Genomic DNA, 20696 nt, shown 5'->3' with positions numbered 1-20696 from the left:
GGGGTGGCACCCGAACAAGGGAGAATGTCAAGGCCAGAGACACACACGCACACGAGAGCCCCTTCCGACGTTAACGCTACATGGCCAATTGCGGAGACAATGATTATATATATTTTTAAAAACAGCATTTCTTTTCTCTGTAAGTTGTGCTGCTCGCAATGTTGAAAATGTCGATTTTTATGACGCTCTTTTATTTAACTCACTCTGTCTGTTGTTGTATCCTCAAATCTTGTAACTCAATTTTAACCCACTTTCCAATGTGGTATCGACCGCAAACTTACAGTGAGGGAAAAAAGTATTTAATCCCATGCTAATTTTGCACGTTTGCCCACTGACAAAGAAATGATCAGTCTATAATGTTAATGGTAGCTTTATTTGAACAATGAGAGACAGAATAACAACAACAAAATCCATAAAAACGCATGACAAAAATGTTATAAATTGATTTGCATTTTAATGAGGGAAATAAGTATTTGAACCCTCTGCAAAACATGACTTAGTACTTGGTGGCAAAACTCTTTTTGGCATTCACAGAGGTCAGACGTTTCTTATAGTTGGCCACCAGGTTTCCACACATCTCAGGAGGGATTTTGTCCCACTCCTCTTTGCAGATCTTCTCCAAGTCATTAAGGTTTCGAGGCTGACGTTTGGCAACTCGAACCTTCAGCTCCCTCCACAGATTTTTTATGGGAATAAGGTCTGCAGACTGGCTAGGCCACTTCAGGACCTTAATGTGCTTCTTCTTGAGCCACTCCTTTGTTGCCTTGGCCGTGTGTTTTGGGTCATTGTCATGCTGGAATACCCATCCACGACCCATTTTCAATGCCCTGTCTGAGGGAAGGAGGTTCTCACCCAAGATTTGACGGTACATGGCCCCGTCCATCGTCCCTTAGATGCGGTGAAGTTGTCCTGTCCCCTTAGCAGAAAAACACCCCCAAAGCATAATGTTTCCACCTTCATGTTTGACGGTGGGGATGGTGTTCTTGGGGTCATAGGTAGCATTCCTCCTCCTCCAAACACGGCGAGTTGAGTTGATGCCAAAGAGCTCCATTTTGGTCTCATCTGACCACAACACTTTCACCCAGTTGTCCTCTGAATCATTCAGATGTTCATTGGCAAACTTCAGACGGGCATGTATATGTGCTTTCTTGACCAGGGGGACCTTGCGGGCGCTGCAGGATTTCAGTCCTTCACGGCGTAGTGTGTTACCAACTGTTTTCTTGGTGACTATGGTCCCAGCTGCCTTGAGATCATTGACAAGATCCTCCCGTGTAGTTCTGGGCTGATTCCTCACCGTTCTCATGATCATTGCAACTCCACGAGGTGAGATCTTGCATGGAGCCCCAGGCCGAGGGAGATTGACAGTTATTTTGTGTTTCTTCCATTTGCGAATAATCGCACCAACTGTTGTCACCTTCTCACCAAGCTGCTTGGCGATGGTCGTGTAGCCCATTCCAGCCTTGTCTAGGTCTACAATCTTGTCCCTGCCATCCTTGGAGAGTTCTTTAGTCTTGGCCATGGTGGAGAGTTTGGAATCTGATTGATTGATTGTTTCTGTGAACAGGTGTCTTTTATACAGGTAACAAGCTGAGATTAGGAGCACTCCCTTTAAGAGTGTATTCCTAATCTCAGCTCGTTACCTATATAAAAGACACCTGGGAGCCAGAAATCTTTCTGATTGAGAGGGGGTCAAATACTTATTTCCCTCATTAAAATGCAAATCAATTTATAACATTTTTGACATGCGTTTTTCTGGATTTTGTTGTTGTTATTCTGTCTCTCACTGTTCAAATAAACCTACCATTAAAATTATAGACTGATCATTTCTTTGTCAGTGGGCAAACGTACAACATCAGCAGGGAATCAAATACTTTTTTTCCCTCACGGTATGTCATACTGATGAAAATACTATATTCTATCATAAAAAAATATATTTTTTAACAATATTTTTTATATGTTATGTTTTGGCTTGGGTCTAATTGTCCACACTCAACTGACGTTGCCTGTAAATCACCACGGTTCCTTACGTTATGGCAAGCTTCGGGGCCGCTTCCTGGAGTCGTGGAGTTCTGCCATTACTTGTATGGTACATTTCATTAAAGCGTGTTTAAAAAAAGTTTTTTTTTAAATATTGAAATATTGATGGTATTGGCTACGTGACGTTTGAATAGAATTGTTGAAGACAAAAACGCGCTGATAAATGGAATCGTAAATAATCTAGCACGATTTGACTTAAAGTGTTGACATTCATTGAAACACATTATGTGGTGTTATTCATTGTTGAAGCTGTTTTAATTGTCATCATAATTTTTGCATGACTATACATTTTCAAGCAAACCAAATGCACAGTTGCCCTGATTATTGTATTAAATATCACTTGAAAATTTTACATGCAAATGTTAAAACAAGACAGGTACACCTTCCAATTTCTCAAAAATGGGGGAAACGCCAAACACTAAAGATCAATGATGGATTCAAAGCACTGAAATGTTGCATTAGACAGCTGCATATAGCATAAGACGTATGAACACCATTGACACCTATACATTTACACATGAGATGTATACTTCATGCAGATATGGCAGGAGAGTAGTGTTTATAACTGAGGTGTAACATTCTAAAACAATTAGGGGAGGGGGTAATTTAGATCAAAGACAAATGTCAAACTCATTAAGGTCGCGGCACAGATACACCCATTTTACACTTGCACATCCGAGCTGAGCCAGCAAGGGCCCCCCCACATTGGCATAGGTGGTTGTCTTCTGGCTATCTGCCATGCCGAGCCAGAACGAAATCGTGATACAAGAACCTCACTAGACGAATCTAGCATTCCATTCTAGGATCCCAATGCGCAATGCATGGAAAGCAATGAAACAAAAACAGAACCAGGGCCACCGAGCAAACTAGAGAGGGAAATACATTTTAAAGAGATGGGTTTTCAAAGCAGATTTAAACATATCTACCGACTCTGATTTCCTGATTTAAAGTGTCAAGGCGTTCCATAGCATGGGTGCCACACTAACAAAAGCCCGATCACCAAAAGAGCACAACCTAGAGACCTGGGAGTGCTGAGCAGTTGGAGATCAGAAGACCTTATGGACCTTGATGGAATATATAAATGTATTAGTAATGTGGGATGGGCCCTTTTAAAACCCTATAGGTTGATAGCAGTATCTTATATATGGGGGAAGTGACCAGCATGGCAAGGTATGGTTGTCAACCCCCGTGACTCGCGGCAAGGCCCACTGAGCTATATAGTTAATTTTCAGAAGCGACCTGGCTACCACAAGTGATAGCTCAACGAAGTGGCTTATTACGTGGAAATTTACAGCAGCCAAATACTCTAAATGCATGTTTCTAAATGTGGAGGGAAAAACCGAGGACCTGAAAGAAAATCCACGCGACCACAGGGAAAGCATGTAAACTCTAAATATACTGGTGTCAGGGTTGGGATCGAACCGCCAATCTCCTGCATACCAGGCGAGGTAGTTAACATCTCGCCAACGTGTGACCTCAGTACACTGTAAGGGCACAGCATCACAGTGTCATCTACACGCATCTCAACTTCTTCTCTATCGCAAGTGATGTTAGCTTCTGCAGTGGAAAAAAAATAACTTTTCTCCTCCAGAGCCATGCCGGGCCGGTTCGTCACTGCCCCGGCACGGCTAAAGTGCACAGTGGGAAAGAGGTAATAGAGGGAACGAAGGGACACAAACTGGGGCAAGAAGCCTGGCAAAACAAGGGCATGGAGCAGAGCAGCCCACGGTGAGAGACAGCCCCAGGAAACGACAACAAATCACCGAAAGTAGCCAGGAAGGCCCCCGGGCAAGCTGGGGCAGGAGCGGCAACCGAGCGACATCACAGTCCCGAGAGACGGCAAGCGGAGGCAGAGAAGCGGCAGGAGGAGGCGGCAGGCGGCAGGAGGCCCTCTGCTGGCCTCGGCTCAGGAGCGGGCTGTGGCAGCGAGGCAGCGGTCACACACAGGTAAACAAGTACTTGTTGCTCTCATGGGCTGATTTCTATACGAACCACTAATCCAGCAATATACGGTGTTTCTCTAACGGTTTTATCCATTGTGAGATACTATGAGACAGCATTTTCACGAAACCCAAACGTGCCCACCGTAGCGTTGGCCGTACGCATAACACTGAAACTATAATTTTTTTTTTCCAGGTAAGACCCACTGAGCTATGTAGCTCTTTTTCAGAAGCGACCTGGCCACAAATGATACTTCAACGAAGTGGCTTATCATGTGGATATGTGTAGCAGCCAAATACTCTAAACACACGTTTCTAAATGTGGAGGGAAAAACCAGAGGACCTGGAGAAAAATCCATGCGACTACAGAGAGAAAGACACGCAAACTCCAAATATATAGGCGTCACGGTTGAGATCGAACCCACGACCTCCTGTATAGCTGGCGAGATAGTTAACATCTAGCACTGGAACGCGAGAGAAAATCCCCCAGGAGGCTCGCCAGCTTATCTGCTGCGATTGCTTCAAATGATTCTGTCACGTCGCTGCTGCTGAAGATCGCCCAAGAATGTTGCATAACCTATTTTTCGCTCCTATCGTGTGTTTGTCATGTTTGTTGCTGTAACGTTCTGCCTCGCCCCGACTGGACACCCGTGAAAAAGAGCTTAATAGCTCATTGGATTCCTCCAGCATAAATACATATTCTGATTCTGATAAACTTTCTCTTTCAATTAATTTAACTTTTATTTTAAGGTGCCTTTCTGAAACCAAGTATCCTGTATATTAATTATCATTCTCCAATAAAATGTAAAAACCACGGCAGAATAATATATATGCCAATCTGAAACCATACATTTGGCGAAGCTTTGTGAATATTCGTCTGTGAATGCCAAGCTGAACAAGTGACGTTAAAAGTTTTTTTAAGCTCGTCAGCTTCTCAGCTGTTCCCTCTTTCGGACGAGGTAGGGAGTCCCACGATGGTCAGGGCCATATAAGAAGCAGTGCCGGATTATCCTCGTAGCAAAGTAGCTACAAATGCTCCGGGCCCCGCACTTTCAAGAGCCCCGCGCTAAACGCTTTCAAGCTATCAATTCCGGTTCAGTGATTCTGCACTTGCTCTATTACTATAGTACTATACTGCCTTCAACTTCTATGGACGACTGGGTGTTTAAGGTTAGCGATTTGTCGTATTATCTGGCTGTATAGAAAATGAAAAGAATACAATTACTGTACTACTGAAGTTAAAAATCTGTGTTTTAATATTTAAGTGTTTGTTTTTATTTAAGGCCCCTTAATAACATATGATACAGGCCCCGCACTAGCTTCATCCGGCATTGATAAGAAGTACAGGAATGGGCCACATGTGTTTGTGATTCATTCAACCACACCGTTCAAAACTACCGTCCGATTAATAACTTTTACGAACACTGTTTTCCAAAACACATTGGCCTATGCAAATATTAGTGCCATTTTAATGTTCAAATCCTTCAAAATCTACGTTAAATTTCCAGCGGGCTTGTTCGCACACTTCACATGTGTGAACACATGAATGACTCGATGTGTTGTGTACGCAAACAGCGTGAATGTTTGTTTGTGTGTGCCGCTGCTTGTGCAAAGGGGAGTGATCTGGCTTTAGGAGTTGGTGCGTTAACGAGGCACGTCGCTTGGCACGAGACTTACTTCCATTCCTCTCGTTGGCACAACCAGCGGAGAGGTGTTCGTGAAGCTCATTCCCTACAACAAACAAGCAAAACATGTCGCGTTTAAATATCTTAATGAATTTAATTCATGTCAACGCTACTGGACATCTGCGAAGAAGAGCTTTATAGCTCATCGGATTCCTCCAGTGTTCATATTCTGATTCTGTATATCTGCACAAAATAATGACCGTGCCACTTACTATTTGCGCGTGAACCATATTTTGGAATTAACAAATTAAGTGTTTTTAAAACTGACCACGTAAAGCACAGTTATGAGAATTAACCGAGAAACCTAATTTTAATGACAACTCATTACACGGTAAGCTCTGATTCCGATCTCGCAATGGGGCATCAGTTATCGCTTATTTGATGGCTATGAGCTATTTTGTGGAAATTCCACTTTATTGTGGTGGAGACCAGTCCGTAGTATCATTACTGTTAACTTCCTGCAGAGCGTTACTCATCATCATCGGCTCGGTCGGGTGACAGGCTGAGTGCCACTGACCATATGTAATGCCCCAGTTCCAACAGAATCGGTCACACAAGTGACATAGGAGCTCACGAGGCAGCTGGGGTGAGCTGATGGAGGATGTTTAAGATGGTGAGGGCGATGCTTGGAGTTGATTACCCTGGGAGCCAGTGGAGGGATTTGGGGACTGATTTGATTGGCACTATTGTGTGTGCCTGGATGTGGGGAGGCTGGATGCGGCATTATACCCATTACAGAATGAAAAGTACTCATATTGACTTCCTGCACGTTATAAACCTTAGATGATTTGTTTTGTAATGTTACTGTTTTAACAAACTTATATTTCTAACACGACGTGTTAATAATGAACAATAAGCTCCCCACTTTCTGTCCCCCCCCCCCGGCCCCTCCCCTTTCGTTCCCACCCCCTCCTCCCGTGTTATGTCAGTTATCTTCTCCCCTTATCCCCCATATAAATAAACTTTCACTTCTCTGCTAGAGCTCCCCCCCCCCCCACCTGGGTAGGGCACTGAGCCCAATCCCCCCCCGCTTCACTACGCCGCGCCGATCTCGGCCTTTTGTTCGTGGAATTTCTGCACCCCCCCCCCCCCTTCTTCTGTGATCGGTGCTCTGCTGAGTTGAAATAAAATCTATTTAAATGCAAATGAAGAATAACAGGGTGGGCCTTCAGGTTGGAGCGGCATGACGTCCGGGGCTCTCGGCACGTGGGGCGACACGTCGGACGACGTCACGAGCGACACTCGGGATAAGTGGGGGGGGGGGTGGAACAAAACAATGTGGGAGCTAGGAGAATTAAGATTGTAATATTTCGGACGACCGGCCCTCTTGAGGGGAAATCTTTGTTTTACCAGAAGTTAATTATCAAAGTCTCTACTATCCACACACATGCACAGTGAACGTTGTGAGATGTTGATTAATCGTATTTTAAAAGCTGAAGACCGTGGAAATAACAGCAATATTTACCATCATGCCTTGCTCCAGCGCTTGCATGGAGTAGAAGCCAGCGATTCCATAATGATTTGAACCTGGGGAAATAGAAGCACAATAACTGTATTCACATTCTGCATTTGAACATATAAAAAGTTTAAAATTGAATAATGTCGGTTGGATGATCAAACATCTGCAAAATAATTATAAACACTCTTCAGCGAGGGTATTAATGTTAACATTTCCACGTGCAGGAAAATGAATAAATGTTTAATAGGGGGGGAAGGAAACACTTTGTAAACATTGTAAACCATTTCTCTTTCAGGATAATACAACCGGCGTGAGTTGTAAACTGCAGCCGGCTCTCACGTAACGCACCACTCCCCCCCCCCCCATAGCACGAATTCGCAGTGACGCAATTCATCTTTAAGGAGCGTACTTCACACTTACGCTGTGCGTTACATCATCACGTGCTCGAGAAACAAAACAAAAACCCAAAAACTTGTCAAATTAAACATTTTCTAAATAAAAACAATGATTTTCAACAATAACATTTCAAAGTAAATAAAACATTTCTGATGGGCGTCACCACGTGATGGCAGTGTCACCGGCTGGGTGTTGCCATCAGCAGTCAACACTTCAGCCTCCAGCCATCACCGTCGTCTCCCCCTACTCCTCCTTCCATCACCAATCAGTGCTACGTTTGTTGTCCTTACCACGTACCTCCGATTAGCACGGTTGGCGACGTATGGTGCGAAAGAAGTTCAATGCGTTCATCGTAGATCTGTGCCGCCTTTGAATCACGTGTGATGCTGCAAGCAGCCCACGGAAGCATTCGAGAAGCCCTAAAGATACTCCTTATTAAGTATTGCTTAATAAGTAGTAATATATTTAATCTTAATTATGATTCTTTTATTCTCTTAGGTTTTTTCGGTAAAGTCACGTAGGTAAAACTAAAAATAGAAATAATAGAAATAAAAAAAGTTTTTTTTTCTTTTCTTTTTCAATTTTTTTTTTACCTACGTGACTTTACCGAAAAAACCTAAGAGTATGAATCCTTGCAGTCACGAAAGCTTCAAATCTAGGATTATTTTATTATTTAACTCATCAAGTATTTTTGGGAATTTTCATAATATTATTAAGTATTAAATGAACACGTATTTTGTAAATCCAGGGCTAAAATAATTAAGTGAAATGAGACTTCATTTTTCTTTGGAAACCCCCCCCCCACCGTCTAACGTGTACAATGTCAGGGACGCATGTCACGCATTAATGCGAGGGACGCCTGCATATGGAAATCAGTACAGTGTTTATATTTTTGTCAATAGTCAACAGATGTATTCCATCCACAGTCAACCGCGCCGATGCTGCCTTACCCCGGGCCACCACCCATCCAACGCCACTCTCCTTGGCCTTCTTGATGGCCAGGTCCATGCAGAAGTTGCCCACAACCGGCCCAAGCAAATTGTTTCCATTCACGAGGGCGGTGGCTGCGGTTTCCTTCTCAATCGTTGGTTCCCCATCCTTCTCGCAGATGCCCGACTTGATGTCCTTCACGTACATGTCTACACAGAGAGAAGTGCAATGGCAAAGCAGCCTGGAGGTGACGATATGGCCATGTCAGTGACCTGTGTGAATGTCGCCAAATCTTGGTTTAGCGCTTCTTCGTCAAGTCACGTACAACTTTTCATGCATGGGAATATTTTTTACTGCTTTTTTTGGTGGCAATTTGCGAAGAAGCTCCCAGCACATGGCCAGAAACGTCGGACATCGTGCTGAACAGCATGCGGTACGACCCGACAACACATAGAACTATGCAGCAGCACAACTGCGAAAACGTGCTCAGTCGTACTGACACACCGCATTGGTAGTACAATGAGACGGTTAAGACGATAAACATTTTTTTGGTATTTTACCAGGTAAGGCCCACTGAGCTATATAGATATTTTTTTAAAGTGACCTGGCTATCACAAATGATAGCGCAATGAAGTGGCTTATCATGTGGAAATGTAAAGCAGCTAAACACTCCAAATGTATGTTGTACGTTGATTCTAAACGTGGAGAGAAAAACCGGAGGACTCGGGAGAAAAATCCACACGACCACGGGGAGAGAGACACGCAAACTCTAAATATAAAGGTGTCGTGGTCGAACCCATGACCTCCTGCATATCAGGCGAGGTAGTTAATGTCTCGCCACCGTGACACTGCGTTGCTAAGGGACTTCACGCTATGGATGATCTGTAGCCTGTGGCCCCCGGCGTGCACTCGTGGGAGACTCTACCCATGCGGTTGAGGCCGTGGCTGTAGTGGCCGCGATAGTCGCCCTCCACCAGCACGTCGGCCAGGGCCTTGGCATGCGCCGGCTTTGTCTTGACGGCCACCATGCATTGCTGAATGAATGTCTTCACGTCTGCTTTGGGAATCAGACACCTGCACCGCGCACAGATCATGCAGAGCCCAGTCGCACACACAACAACAACAACCACTGTTCGCAAACTAAGTGTGGTGGTGACATATGCACCACGTCGCTTGTGTCAAGCCAGGTGCACTTTAAGGCCAAACGAATTACTGACTGAGATGACTGGCAGTCGCATGCACACACACACACAGGCACGGTTACAAGCGACGTGGAGCAACAACCGAGTAAATTTAATGCAAACGTTCCCCTCTTCAAACTGACGTTTCGGCATTGGTTCTTATCGAACTGTCATTGACTCCTTTGTCATTGCACGATTCCATCAGCATCCATTCAAGACAAACAAACTCTGGACCCGTTTCGACATGCAGTGTTTAATGAGCAGATTCAAGCAGCGTCCTATCAGCAAAGTCAAGCAAACCTGACTCTGCTGACACTGTAGGGCCTAAACTTCCTAAAGGGTCCAGAAGCGGCCCAGAGTTTACTTGTACGGAATCCACCCCTATTCACCCCTAGAAGGGCCAACTGATTGCGTAATAATTACTTTTATTTTTTTTTATGATATATGAAAGAGAAATATTGTCTACTCATATATTTTGCTACATACATTCAGCACAACGATGCTCATAGTTATTTTGTATTACCTTTGTTAATGTTGAGTGTTCGGTTAAATAGATTTTATTTTTACAGGTACATAAACCTTGCCTCTCATATTCCTGCAAAGTCCACTGTTTGTATTTATCTTTGGCACGGCGTGTTGCACTGCTATCCGCTAAGTTCTGAATGGAACTTATTTTTACAACTGGAAATATAATTCAGAGAATAAAAAAACATGTTTACCATGCGTTCTGGTTGAGCCCCGCAGAATATGCGGTCGCCTTATCACAGGGTCAATTACATCAACACGTGCATAATGCTGTGAACATATTACAAGGCCTGGAAAGGTTCACGATGCATGATATATCATTCACATTCATATTATGTGTGGAAAATCATACCCAAAATAACGATATCTTTGGTGATGTTGCATTTGCAGTTCTGAGTTCATTAATTTGTCTCACGGATGGTCTAGTTATGCCAGTTTCCTGGCTATTTTACAAGAGACATCTGTGGTGTGTGAGTCCCAAATAAAAAAGAAATTACAACACCCAAAATAACAAAATAAATAGTCAATGTCTCCGTTAAATATCCATCTCTGGGGAAGGAAGGAGGGAGGGGGATAGAAGATGGACATGAAGGAGCACGGAGGGAGGAGTAACTTCCACGCGCTTGGTGAACTTAACAACCAGTCAAAGTCACGCAAAACTGAGCAATGGAAATGAATAGAGATAGATTAAAGCAACTTTCAATCATCGAGTGCTTGCAAGGTGAAAGCATATACACGTTTCCATTGTTTGTGTCCACCAAATATAGAATTACGTTTCAACTTGTGACACGCCACACGGTATCCACTCGCCCCCGAAGAGAGATAACGACTCGCAGACAAGCGGGAAGGTAGCCAGGCAGTAGCGCCACATTCCTCCTCCAAGCTCTGCAGTCCTCAATTTATTACGGTGTTATTGGCCAGTTACATGGATGTTGACATGTGAGAGAAAACCAGAGCACCCAGAGAACACCCATGCGTGTGGGGGGAAACATTCTACCCCCATAGAGACGGAACTAGTCGAGTCTACGTTTGTGTACTACCTTCTCCTGGCAAACCAGGGTATGGCAACGCCTTGATGCCCACGGAAGGGAGTTGGGCAGCATTTGTGTGACCCACCAACCCTCGCTGCCTCCACAGTGCTGGATTACAGGTCACGAGCATATCCCCCACTAAACATGATAGTAGTATAGTATGTCATTGATGTCATTGATTTTCACGATCATTTACTTTCCTATCCCGAGGCAGGCCTTTGTTGCCTGCCACATATGAACGTAAGGGGAAGTCCTTTGGGCAATTTTAACAGTTAAGTTAGACGTGGCCAATACAGGACAAATATACAGTGTGTACGCGCCAATGCGATGTGGGATCTGTTGAGAAAGATTTAAAACACAGCATTGGCACCAACAACTGTATTTGCCAGTGACTTGCTTTGCTTTCAATTATTTAATGAGAGTGCCCGGGGCATAGCTACCATCACATAACCAAGTTGTTTTGTCGTTTTCTACGTGCGGTTTATATTTCAGTAACGCTTGCCAGCAACAGTACAGGACCACAGTTTGCTGTGTAGGTTATACTGGAGTAGCATTGTGCATGAGGTGGAGAGAGGGCCCAGTGGTTGGCACGGCGCAATAAAACAATCTACCACCTGAGTTCGATTCCTAGCCATGGCTAACAATGAGTTCATAATAAAAGTTTTACAGGTTAGATCGCGGAAATATGAATATGTCGTTAAGCCAGCACCACCCGATACAGCTAATTAGTGATGCCATCACCTGTATGTATACTTCGTTTAAGACTGAAACAGGAAGACTTCTTCACAATTCTGCCAAATCGCCTGATGAAGCTGGTTGCAATCACCAACAAAACGTCGTGCTCGAGTTGTTAATGTTGTGGGTTTAATCTCTAATGCACAGATGTGCTCAAGTACAGTCGTAACTAATTGGCACGTTTTGTTGACGTGACAAACCTCACTGATTGGCTGCGTCAGGCGGTGGTGGTGGTACATTTATACTTACGCGATCTGACACATGAAACCTTTATTGTGAATAGCATTGGTGGCGAAAGCCTACGCGTTCAACTATCCATCAGTGTTGAGTGATATCTCAACTGTCGATGGGGCCTCACCTTCACCACAACCCGCATTGACCAACGTGGTACAAAAAAAATGGGCAAAGCACAGCACCCATCAATGACATCATTGCGTGGGACGACTTCATCCACAGCAGTGGACTGAAAATAAGGGACTGTAAAACATTTCGATGTAATAACATCCCATAAGAAACAAATCAAAATGAGTTGTTTCAGGCAAAATGCACTCATACTCATTCCTTTCATAGCGTGCCAAATACATGCTGTGAAGGTTTTATAGATTTCATTTTATCGTCAGCGGTGGTGGCACCAGGGCTGCACATTTTATGAGCAGCTCTCAGCCGCCAGATCAAAAGTTTGACTTCACAAAATTGTAGAATCGTTACATGAAACGCCCACATTTTAAAATGCATGCGCTATAGTTAAGGGCCCCAGGCTACGAAAGGAACAGTGGGTACTGCCAGCCAGTCTGCCAGAATGCCTCAATGGAAATCTTGGTTTGTGGCTTATTTGGTTAACAATTATTTCAAGTACAGACATATTTGAAGCATTTCCACCCAAACCAATCCAATGGCACTGTGACATTGAAACAGCCCAAATGTAGCCGTGATTAAGTATGCGCTTGTGCAGCGCTCAGCTCCCACTGACAGCCATGAGGCAACGATGGAAATTCCACATTCATATGGACGGAACTACAGGCGTGTTTTACTTTCTACAAGTCTCAGAGGAATGCTGATGAAGATGTTTTGAGTTGTTATTTTTGCGGAGCTTGTTTACCCAGGAAGGTATCCGTGAGTCTTCGTACTCTTTTACTTGAGGGTGATGCCGAATGTTCGCTGATGCTGCTGTGTGTAATATCCCAAATGAATAATTTACAGGTAATTTTGAAGGTGTTTTTTAAAATGTGTACATGATGCAAGCACAAATTGGCCCACCCTTGCGAATGGTGTCACGGGATATTTAATGTCCACTGTGAAGCAAGATGACGTGCATGTTTACGGTGTATACACCCGCAGTAATAACCAGGGTGGCCGATAGACTCCAACTGTGAACCTTTGCAACAAGCAGTGAACGTGCAGGCCATGAGCCTCAGTAGGGATATTAACTCGTTGTGTTTTGATTGAGAGTTGGGTCTCTGTGACACAACATATACAGTACGTGTACTGTCATTCGCACACCTTATTGTGCATAGGTACAACATATCCGATTGTTCATTTATTTCCTCAAAGCCAAATTACATTCACAATATTGTCGTGCAGAGGCATCATTGCATCATATGACATTTGCGAAGACATTTGTTTTTACTGTACAACTTACGCAATCAATGTACCCTCCGCGTTGTGGTATTTTAAGTGTTGTTGTTGTGGCACTTTATAAGAATGATGGGAAAACGTGCCGCACGACGATGAGCGCGCTGGCCACCAATCTACAAGGGTTCCATTCATACGGAGATTGGTTTTCATTTCTGCGAATCCCAGCATCACCCCCGCATCGGCGAGCAGCCGTCCCATGAATGCCAGGACCGACAATGATCGCGGGGCCCTCTGTGACGAGAGCGGCCTCGCTCGTGGCGCGGCCAACGATGGTGGGCTCCGTTTAAGTCTTGCGCAATACTGCCCGTGCTCAAAGAGAGACGTGGAAAGCGACGAAAGCAGCCGGGGGGGGGGTGGATTGTTTTTTTATGAACGTTTTGAGCACCATGCCTTTTTCAGAGCGGAGAGAGCTGCCACAATGATATTGTAGTCCGAGGCCATACTTCAAACTGCTTCTTAATATACATTGCCTCGACACCCTAAATGCTAAAACATATCAATTGGTTTAATCAGAATATTGATTTATACAGGAGGAATCCGATGAGCTATGAAGCTCTTTTTCACGGATGTCCAGTAGGGGCGGGTATAAGAACGCCACAACAACAAAAACAATACAAAAACACGATAGGAGTGCAAAGTAGAAGAAAGGTAAACAAATCATCCAAACACAAACAAATACAACTAAACCATCCCATCATAACAGGCAAAATCTACTGATGGTATTAACTCATTTTTCAGAAACGATGTGGCCACAAATGATAGCTCAACAAAGTGGCTTGTCATTTGGACATTTATAGCAGCAAAATAATCTAAATAATCTCAATGCATGCTTCTAAATGTAGAGGAAAACCCAGAGGACCCGGAGAAGAAATCCACGTGGCCATGGGGAGAGACATGCAAACTCCAAATATATAGCAGGCGTCAGGGTTTGGATCGATCCCCCGACCTCCTGCATACCAGGCGAGGAAGGTAACATCACACACCACTGCGGCACGCCATTAAATAAGTAAATAGTTCAAATTGCATCAATTTGTTCGAGCCCTGCAGGGTGAACAATGCCCAACGTATATATGTATATACTGAATGCATATAAAACATAAAACATGAAAATGTTACGTCTACAAATTACAAAAACGATGAGATTTATTTGATTTGTGCTTTTACATTGCTGCTAAATTAGTCTCTGGTGACACGGTAGTTCGGTTTCCGATCACGGCCAACAGCAGTGACGATTATCTGAACCGGTCCTGGGCCTCCGCTAGGTCGACTCAGCCTCAAGAAAGTACCTGGTGCAGTGTGTAAAAACGTCGCCATCTGGGGAGACAAAGGCAGACGGGCGTGGTGCTGACCACCCACTCACTCGTCCACCGTGTCGGCCTTAATAGGTGCTCACTAACAGCTTTCCCCAAAAGTATGTGAAGGGGATCTTTGTCTTGGTATTCGTGATAAACAGAGGGCAAGGTTTTGGAGATGGAAGACACCCTGGAGACGCAAAATAGTTGATGGGATTGATTCCCGTTTACTCGTGCCAACAGTGATTGACCTCTATCTTAACACCTCCTGTTGTATTGCCGGAAAGGGTTAAACCTATCCTGATTTTTCATACTTAGATACTGACAAAAAAAGCCCCATCATTTAGCTGCTCACCCCGAGCTATGAATGCTCTGATGCATGTGGCATTGTCTTTGTATTGTTCACCTTTTGGCATTCACTGGTCTGACACTGGTGAGACTAGGCCATAAAGAAAGCTGTCTCTTGTGTTGGCTAATCAGCTTCAAAGACAATGCATATATTATATCAGAGCATGTTTGTTTGCATGTTCACCACAAGTATGTGTGGCTCGTGCAGACTTGATTCCTTGCAAAAGGTTTCTATTTGGTGTTTGAACATCTTAACACCTGTTGTATTGCCAGAAAGGGTAACACCTATTCTTTTTTTCATACTCCAGGCTTGTATTACGGATGGACATCACACGATGGTGTCTTGACGAGGAAAGCGGGGCACAAGCGCGATAATAACGCGACACACGTCACACGGATATGCGGTGGGTCCGAGGGCCAACGGGCTAAGGCAACTGAAACCTATTCATCACCAGCTCTGGCATTCAAAAACACCTCTCAATGCCAGACTTGGAAAGAGAGTGAACGTCACCCACTGTCAGGGTGCGTGGCAGACTGAAGCGATTGGTGAACCTGTGACCCCAGGTCTGTTAGTCTTACAACTTGCTCTGCTCGTGGCAACCTGGCACTCACTCGTTTTCGAATGTTACCTTTACATGAAATTATTAATACATCAAAATCACATTACATTCATTTTCGTATATTTCATGGTAAAACACTTCAACAGCCATACATATTTTAGCCACCCAAAGAATACATTTACCTGTTTGCCTATGGTTAACGCACGTCGGCATATCACTATGTGGGCTTGTCTGATGAAAACCGAATGATTGCACGCGGACGTGAGCGGTCATTGGTAAGAGATTATACAACTTCGCATGGTGCTGAGCGATAGTTGCTCAGCTGGCAAACTGCTGGGCGGACGGCACCACGTGGGCAGGTAGAGTGAGAACGTGACGTCATCCTTGACCGCCAACCCGCTCGCACCTCCTTCTGTTCGCCCCTTGATTGGTTGCTCACAATACTCCTCTACAGAGGTCGAACTCGATGCACTCTTTGTGTGATGAGTTTTACAATAAGATGGCACTTCCTTTATAGCTTTAATAGCAACAACTTTGTACCCGAGGCACCATCACCCCACGGTCGCGAGATATTAACTACCTGGCCTGGTATACAGGTGGTCGTGTTTTCGATCTCGACCCTGACGGCTGCTGTATATTTAGAGTTTGCATGTCTGTCTCCATGTGGTCGCGTGGATTTTTCTCCGGGTCCTCCGATTTTGCCCTCCACATTTATAATCATGCGTAGTATTTGGCTGCTATACATTTCCACGTGATAAGCCACTTCGTTGAGATATTATTTCGCTTCTGAAAAAGAGCTGCATAGCTCAGTGGGCCTTACCTGGTAAAATTAAACAAAAAGTACTCGTAAACAGGAGAGTCAAGAATGCAACGTGTGGGAAAATAAACAAGTAACGGAAAATAAAAAGATGGAAAAGGAACGAAAAATAGGACCACAGGGTCAGGTGAGGTGGCGATGGGGAGGAAGAGGCCACATGAGGGCCTCCGACGCTGTTGAACAAAGTCGCGTTTCCACAGCGGGCGGCGGGGAGGGGCGAGGGATTCATGGTGGGGCTGGCCACACACACAAGTCACGTGGTTTACAGGAGGCTTGAGCTGATTTAGAGAACGATGTGTAGATGAGAGGGGAGGGATTCAGAGTGGGGCTGGCTGGTGATTTCCAGGAGGCTTGAGCTGATTTGCATCGAGAGATATTGCGCAAGTTATCTTTTAGTGTCCTTGAGAAGTAGCCGTTCGCCACATCGAGCTTTCGCCTGCCCTAGGCCGACTCGGCGGCGGCGCTCTCGAAGGGTGCGGCTCAGGCAGCGGTCGGGAACCTGCGGCTCCGGGGCCGCGTGCGGCTCTTTAAGGACTGGGGCATCGTGACGTCGTTCATTAAGGACCATCACCGTCTCGTATTCACCACAGTGCATTGCGGCTCTTGAAACATCGAGTTTTTTTTAATCAAATATAAGAAAAAAATTGCTCTTCTTGTTGTTTTGGTTAAAGCGACTGCGTTACGGACAAGTGAAGGACACGCTTGTTTGATATACCAGGGGCCTGAACTGCCCCATCCCATCATAACTCCCGGTGAAGCGAAAATAAAACTCAATCTCGCCTCTCGCGTGTTTTTAAGTGCCTCCCACAGACCAAGGGCGCCGCTTCACGCACGCAGAGGCACCACCAGCTGCCTGCCCCCCCCCCTCCTGTAACGCAATTAGCGAGGACAGCGTAAGGGGCGCGTCGCCTCATTCTCCATCTCTCTCGTGCTAATAATAGCATCGCAGTCAAACGGCCGCTCAACTGAGCCACACACAGCCCCTGGCCTGGCCCGTGCTGTTCTTGTTTTTTGTTGTTGTTGCGTGAAACCACGGAGTCCGGCAATCAAAATAAGAAGATAAATGTGTTTTTGAATTTGGAGAAAAAAAAGGCCCCTCAATGTTTCCAGAGCCGCAATGCACCGTGTGGTGAATACGAGACGGTGTTCCTTGTACGTACTGTGTGTTCAACTTTTTTCGCACCGTACGTAGCCAACCGCGCTAATCCGGAGGTGCGAAAAACCACGCGAATCTGAAGTACCTTAATAAATAACGTCAAGAAAGCAGTCCGTGACGAGACGCGTCTGGTTCCGGAGCCCGCGGGTTGCCGACCCCGGCGCCATGCAGCACATTGTGCGGTGGTTAGCGCCCTGCGCTCCTGCGCTATATGGTGAACCCAGACACCTGAGCTGTGGCGAACATTCGTGGCAAGTGCCATGTTGAGCCAGCAGCCCTGATCTCCCATCATCCACACCGCACTTTAGCCATCCCCGCACTGACCAGCGTGGTGAAGTTTGGTCATACACTCTCCACGGCCGACGTGGCTTGTGGAATCTTATCCAGCGGTGGTTTAATGAAGAGGTGAATCTGATTAATTTAATGAGGATTGTGAGATTCGATACCCACACAGACACATATTCACGCGTGTTAATTGTTGCACAAGTCTGCAAAATATCTCGCGTCCATGCTCGACTCTTGATGACGCTTTGCACACTGATGATTATGGCTGGCCATCAGACAAAGACGGTCACCACATCGCACGCTTTCCAATGCGCTTCTGCGGTCACCTGGAACGCTCTTCCTTCCGATATTAGGAAGCCACTGGAGCAGCTATGCACTTTTAAGTGTATATTGAAAACTAATTTCTTTAGAACTGCGATTTTGTGTTTAATTTGGTGTCCTTCCCTCCGCACTTAAGACGATTGGCTACTTACGGTGCGAAAGAACAAAAAACTAAATATGTACCTACGTACAGTCACTCTCGACACCTGCAACTGTGAGGGTAAAATCATCCTTAGACCCTTGTCTCACTCTCCTTATGTACACAAACTCAGCAACGTCTCCGTCCATGGGCGCCACCGTGGCGAGATGCTAACTACCTCGCCTGGTATACAGGAGATTGTTGGTTCGTTCCCAACCCTGACGCCTGTTGTATATTTGGAGTTTCCATGTCTCTTTCTCCCCGTGGTCGCGTACATTTTTTTCGGGGTTCTCCCTTCACATTTAGAATGAACATCTCGCGTTTTAAGTATTTGCCTGCTATCAATTTCCACATTATAAGCGACTTCGTTGGGCTAATATTTGTGGCCAGGTCGCTTTTGAAAAAGAGCAATATAGATCAATCAGCCTTAGCTTGTAAAATAAAAGAATGTTTAGTCTAATTTTATTTTCGTTCGTGCTATCCATGAAACATGTATGGTCCCCATCTTGTTTGCACATTTAACTTTTTACATCCTTCTTTAAAAAAAATACAGATTTGTGTTGCTGTAGTTTGCTCTAGAGGGTGTTTGTAATATCCGAGATTTACACCCATACAGAACAGACCAGGGCATCTAACAATGCATTATTTTAAGTCTCATTGTCTTTAATTATATCCTATTTTTCAATTATTACATCCCATGTTGTGAATCATATCATTTGGCAGTGTTGTGCTTGTGTTTATCACTATGACACATCTTCCATCTACTCTTAACACCGCTGCCGAAAGAGTTAACATGCTCCCTCCACCTGCTTACAGTCACGATTACCCTCCCTGTGCTATGAACACGTTAGGGCAATCAGAAGTTAGTTTTGTATATTAATGAATTGTTCATTTGAGTTACATTTTAACGGCTACTATGTTTGTCCATTCTCAGTAGGCACAACAATACGCTTTGCTTACGTCTTATCCTATCTTAGACCAAACATATTCCGTTTTTCCTGTAATACAGAATTCAATTGTACGTTGAAATCACACCAAAGCCGTGGATGAACAACGCCAACTTTCAAACACGGCATGATAACAGCACAGCGTTAAAACACGGCCAAGCGGTGCATAACCAGACTTACCTGGACATGGCTGTTATTTAATCTGTCAATCAGGCGCGTGGGCTGAGAGGGAGAGAAGCTCACGCAGCTGCTCATATCCACCTCGTCGCGTCACCTCCCACACACGGAGCCTCCTCCTCCTTCACCACCTCCCCCGCGCACAGGACGCGTGCTGCTTGGGCCGGATCCGGGCTCATCGATAAGCACCGGTACGACCTCGCCACGCTGTGCCACACGCAGGCACCGGCGTTAGGGAGTGTTTGACCACTGCTCTACATTTCCACGAGATAAGCCATCTTCGTTGCCCTATCACGGGGGTTGGCAACCCTCGGCTCAGGAGCCGCGTGCGACTCTTTAAAGGACTGCCTCGTGACGTCATTTATTGAGGGCCGCCATCTCGTATTCATCATCACGCGCATCTTCCCTGACCCTTTGCTCCCGTCTTTATATTCCTTTTCAATAATTTTCCTCTCATTTCCAATTATATACCTTCTCTCTTCCCTTTCCGTTTCCATGTTCTTATTACATTCATTCCAGTAAATCCTTGACTCTACTCCTTTTCCTGTGGTGTGTCGTGGTTCAAGACTTGCGAGTTCGTAAAATGTTGCTGTACTAAGCTGAATGGGCCTCACATCGTTAGGTCCTGCAATTATAGTCAGGGCTCTACAACACGTCCGGCCACTTTTGAGTCGTGACATAACCAACACGGTGGCAGAGGGTGGCAGATGGCATTGTATCAACAAGGCTCGATTATTGGAACTCACTACTCTACGGGACGTCTGGCAAAAACATCAGCAAGCTGCAGTGTGTACAACATTCTTTGTCAGGTGTCGTAACGGGCACTGCATGATCCGACCATGTCCGTCCAGTGCTCACCGAGCTGCAACGGCTTCCGGTTGCTGAACGAACACATTCTAAGGTCGCGCTCATTATACGCAAAATGCTCGCCACAAATGAACCACAATACCTTGCTAATCTCGTCAAGGAGCATAAACCATCACGTGAACTCTAGTCACCCTCGCAGCAGCTTTTGGCTAGCCATCGAACAAAGACAGTCACTGCATCGCGCGCGTTCAGATGCACTTTTGCGGCCGTCTGGAACACTCTTCCTTCTGATA

General features: G+C 45.1%; 1 protein-coding gene across 1 annotated transcript in view; it reads right to left on the bottom strand.

Annotated features, from left to right (window-relative positions):
• The window catches only part of LOC144722933 (putative oxidoreductase YjmC), a 28652-nt gene extending 8964 nt beyond the window's left edge, over positions 1-19688 (bottom strand). Inside the window, exons 1-5 of the mRNA XM_078601358.1 lie at positions 19600-19688; positions 9373-9521; positions 8468-8656; positions 7128-7189; positions 5655-5708 (exon numbers count right to left, since the gene is read on the bottom strand). Of these exons, the coding sequence (XP_078457484.1) occupies positions 5655-5708; positions 7128-7189; positions 8468-8656; positions 9373-9521; positions 19600-19607 (462 nt within the window). The 5' untranslated portion in view covers positions 19608-19688. The remainder of the gene's footprint in view (positions 1-5654; positions 5709-7127; positions 7190-8467; positions 8657-9372; positions 9522-19599) is intronic.
• Positions 19689-20696: the final 1008 nt, after the last annotated feature.

Source organism: Lampetra planeri, chromosome 16 (genome assembly GCF_965212315.1).
Source record: "Lampetra planeri chromosome 16, kcLamPlan1.2.h2, whole genome shotgun sequence".
NCBI lineage: Eukaryota > Metazoa > Chordata > Hyperoartia > Petromyzontiformes > Petromyzontidae > Lampetra > Lampetra planeri.
Note: the sequence above shows the minus strand (reverse complement) of the source record. Positions and strands in the feature narration are given on the sequence as shown.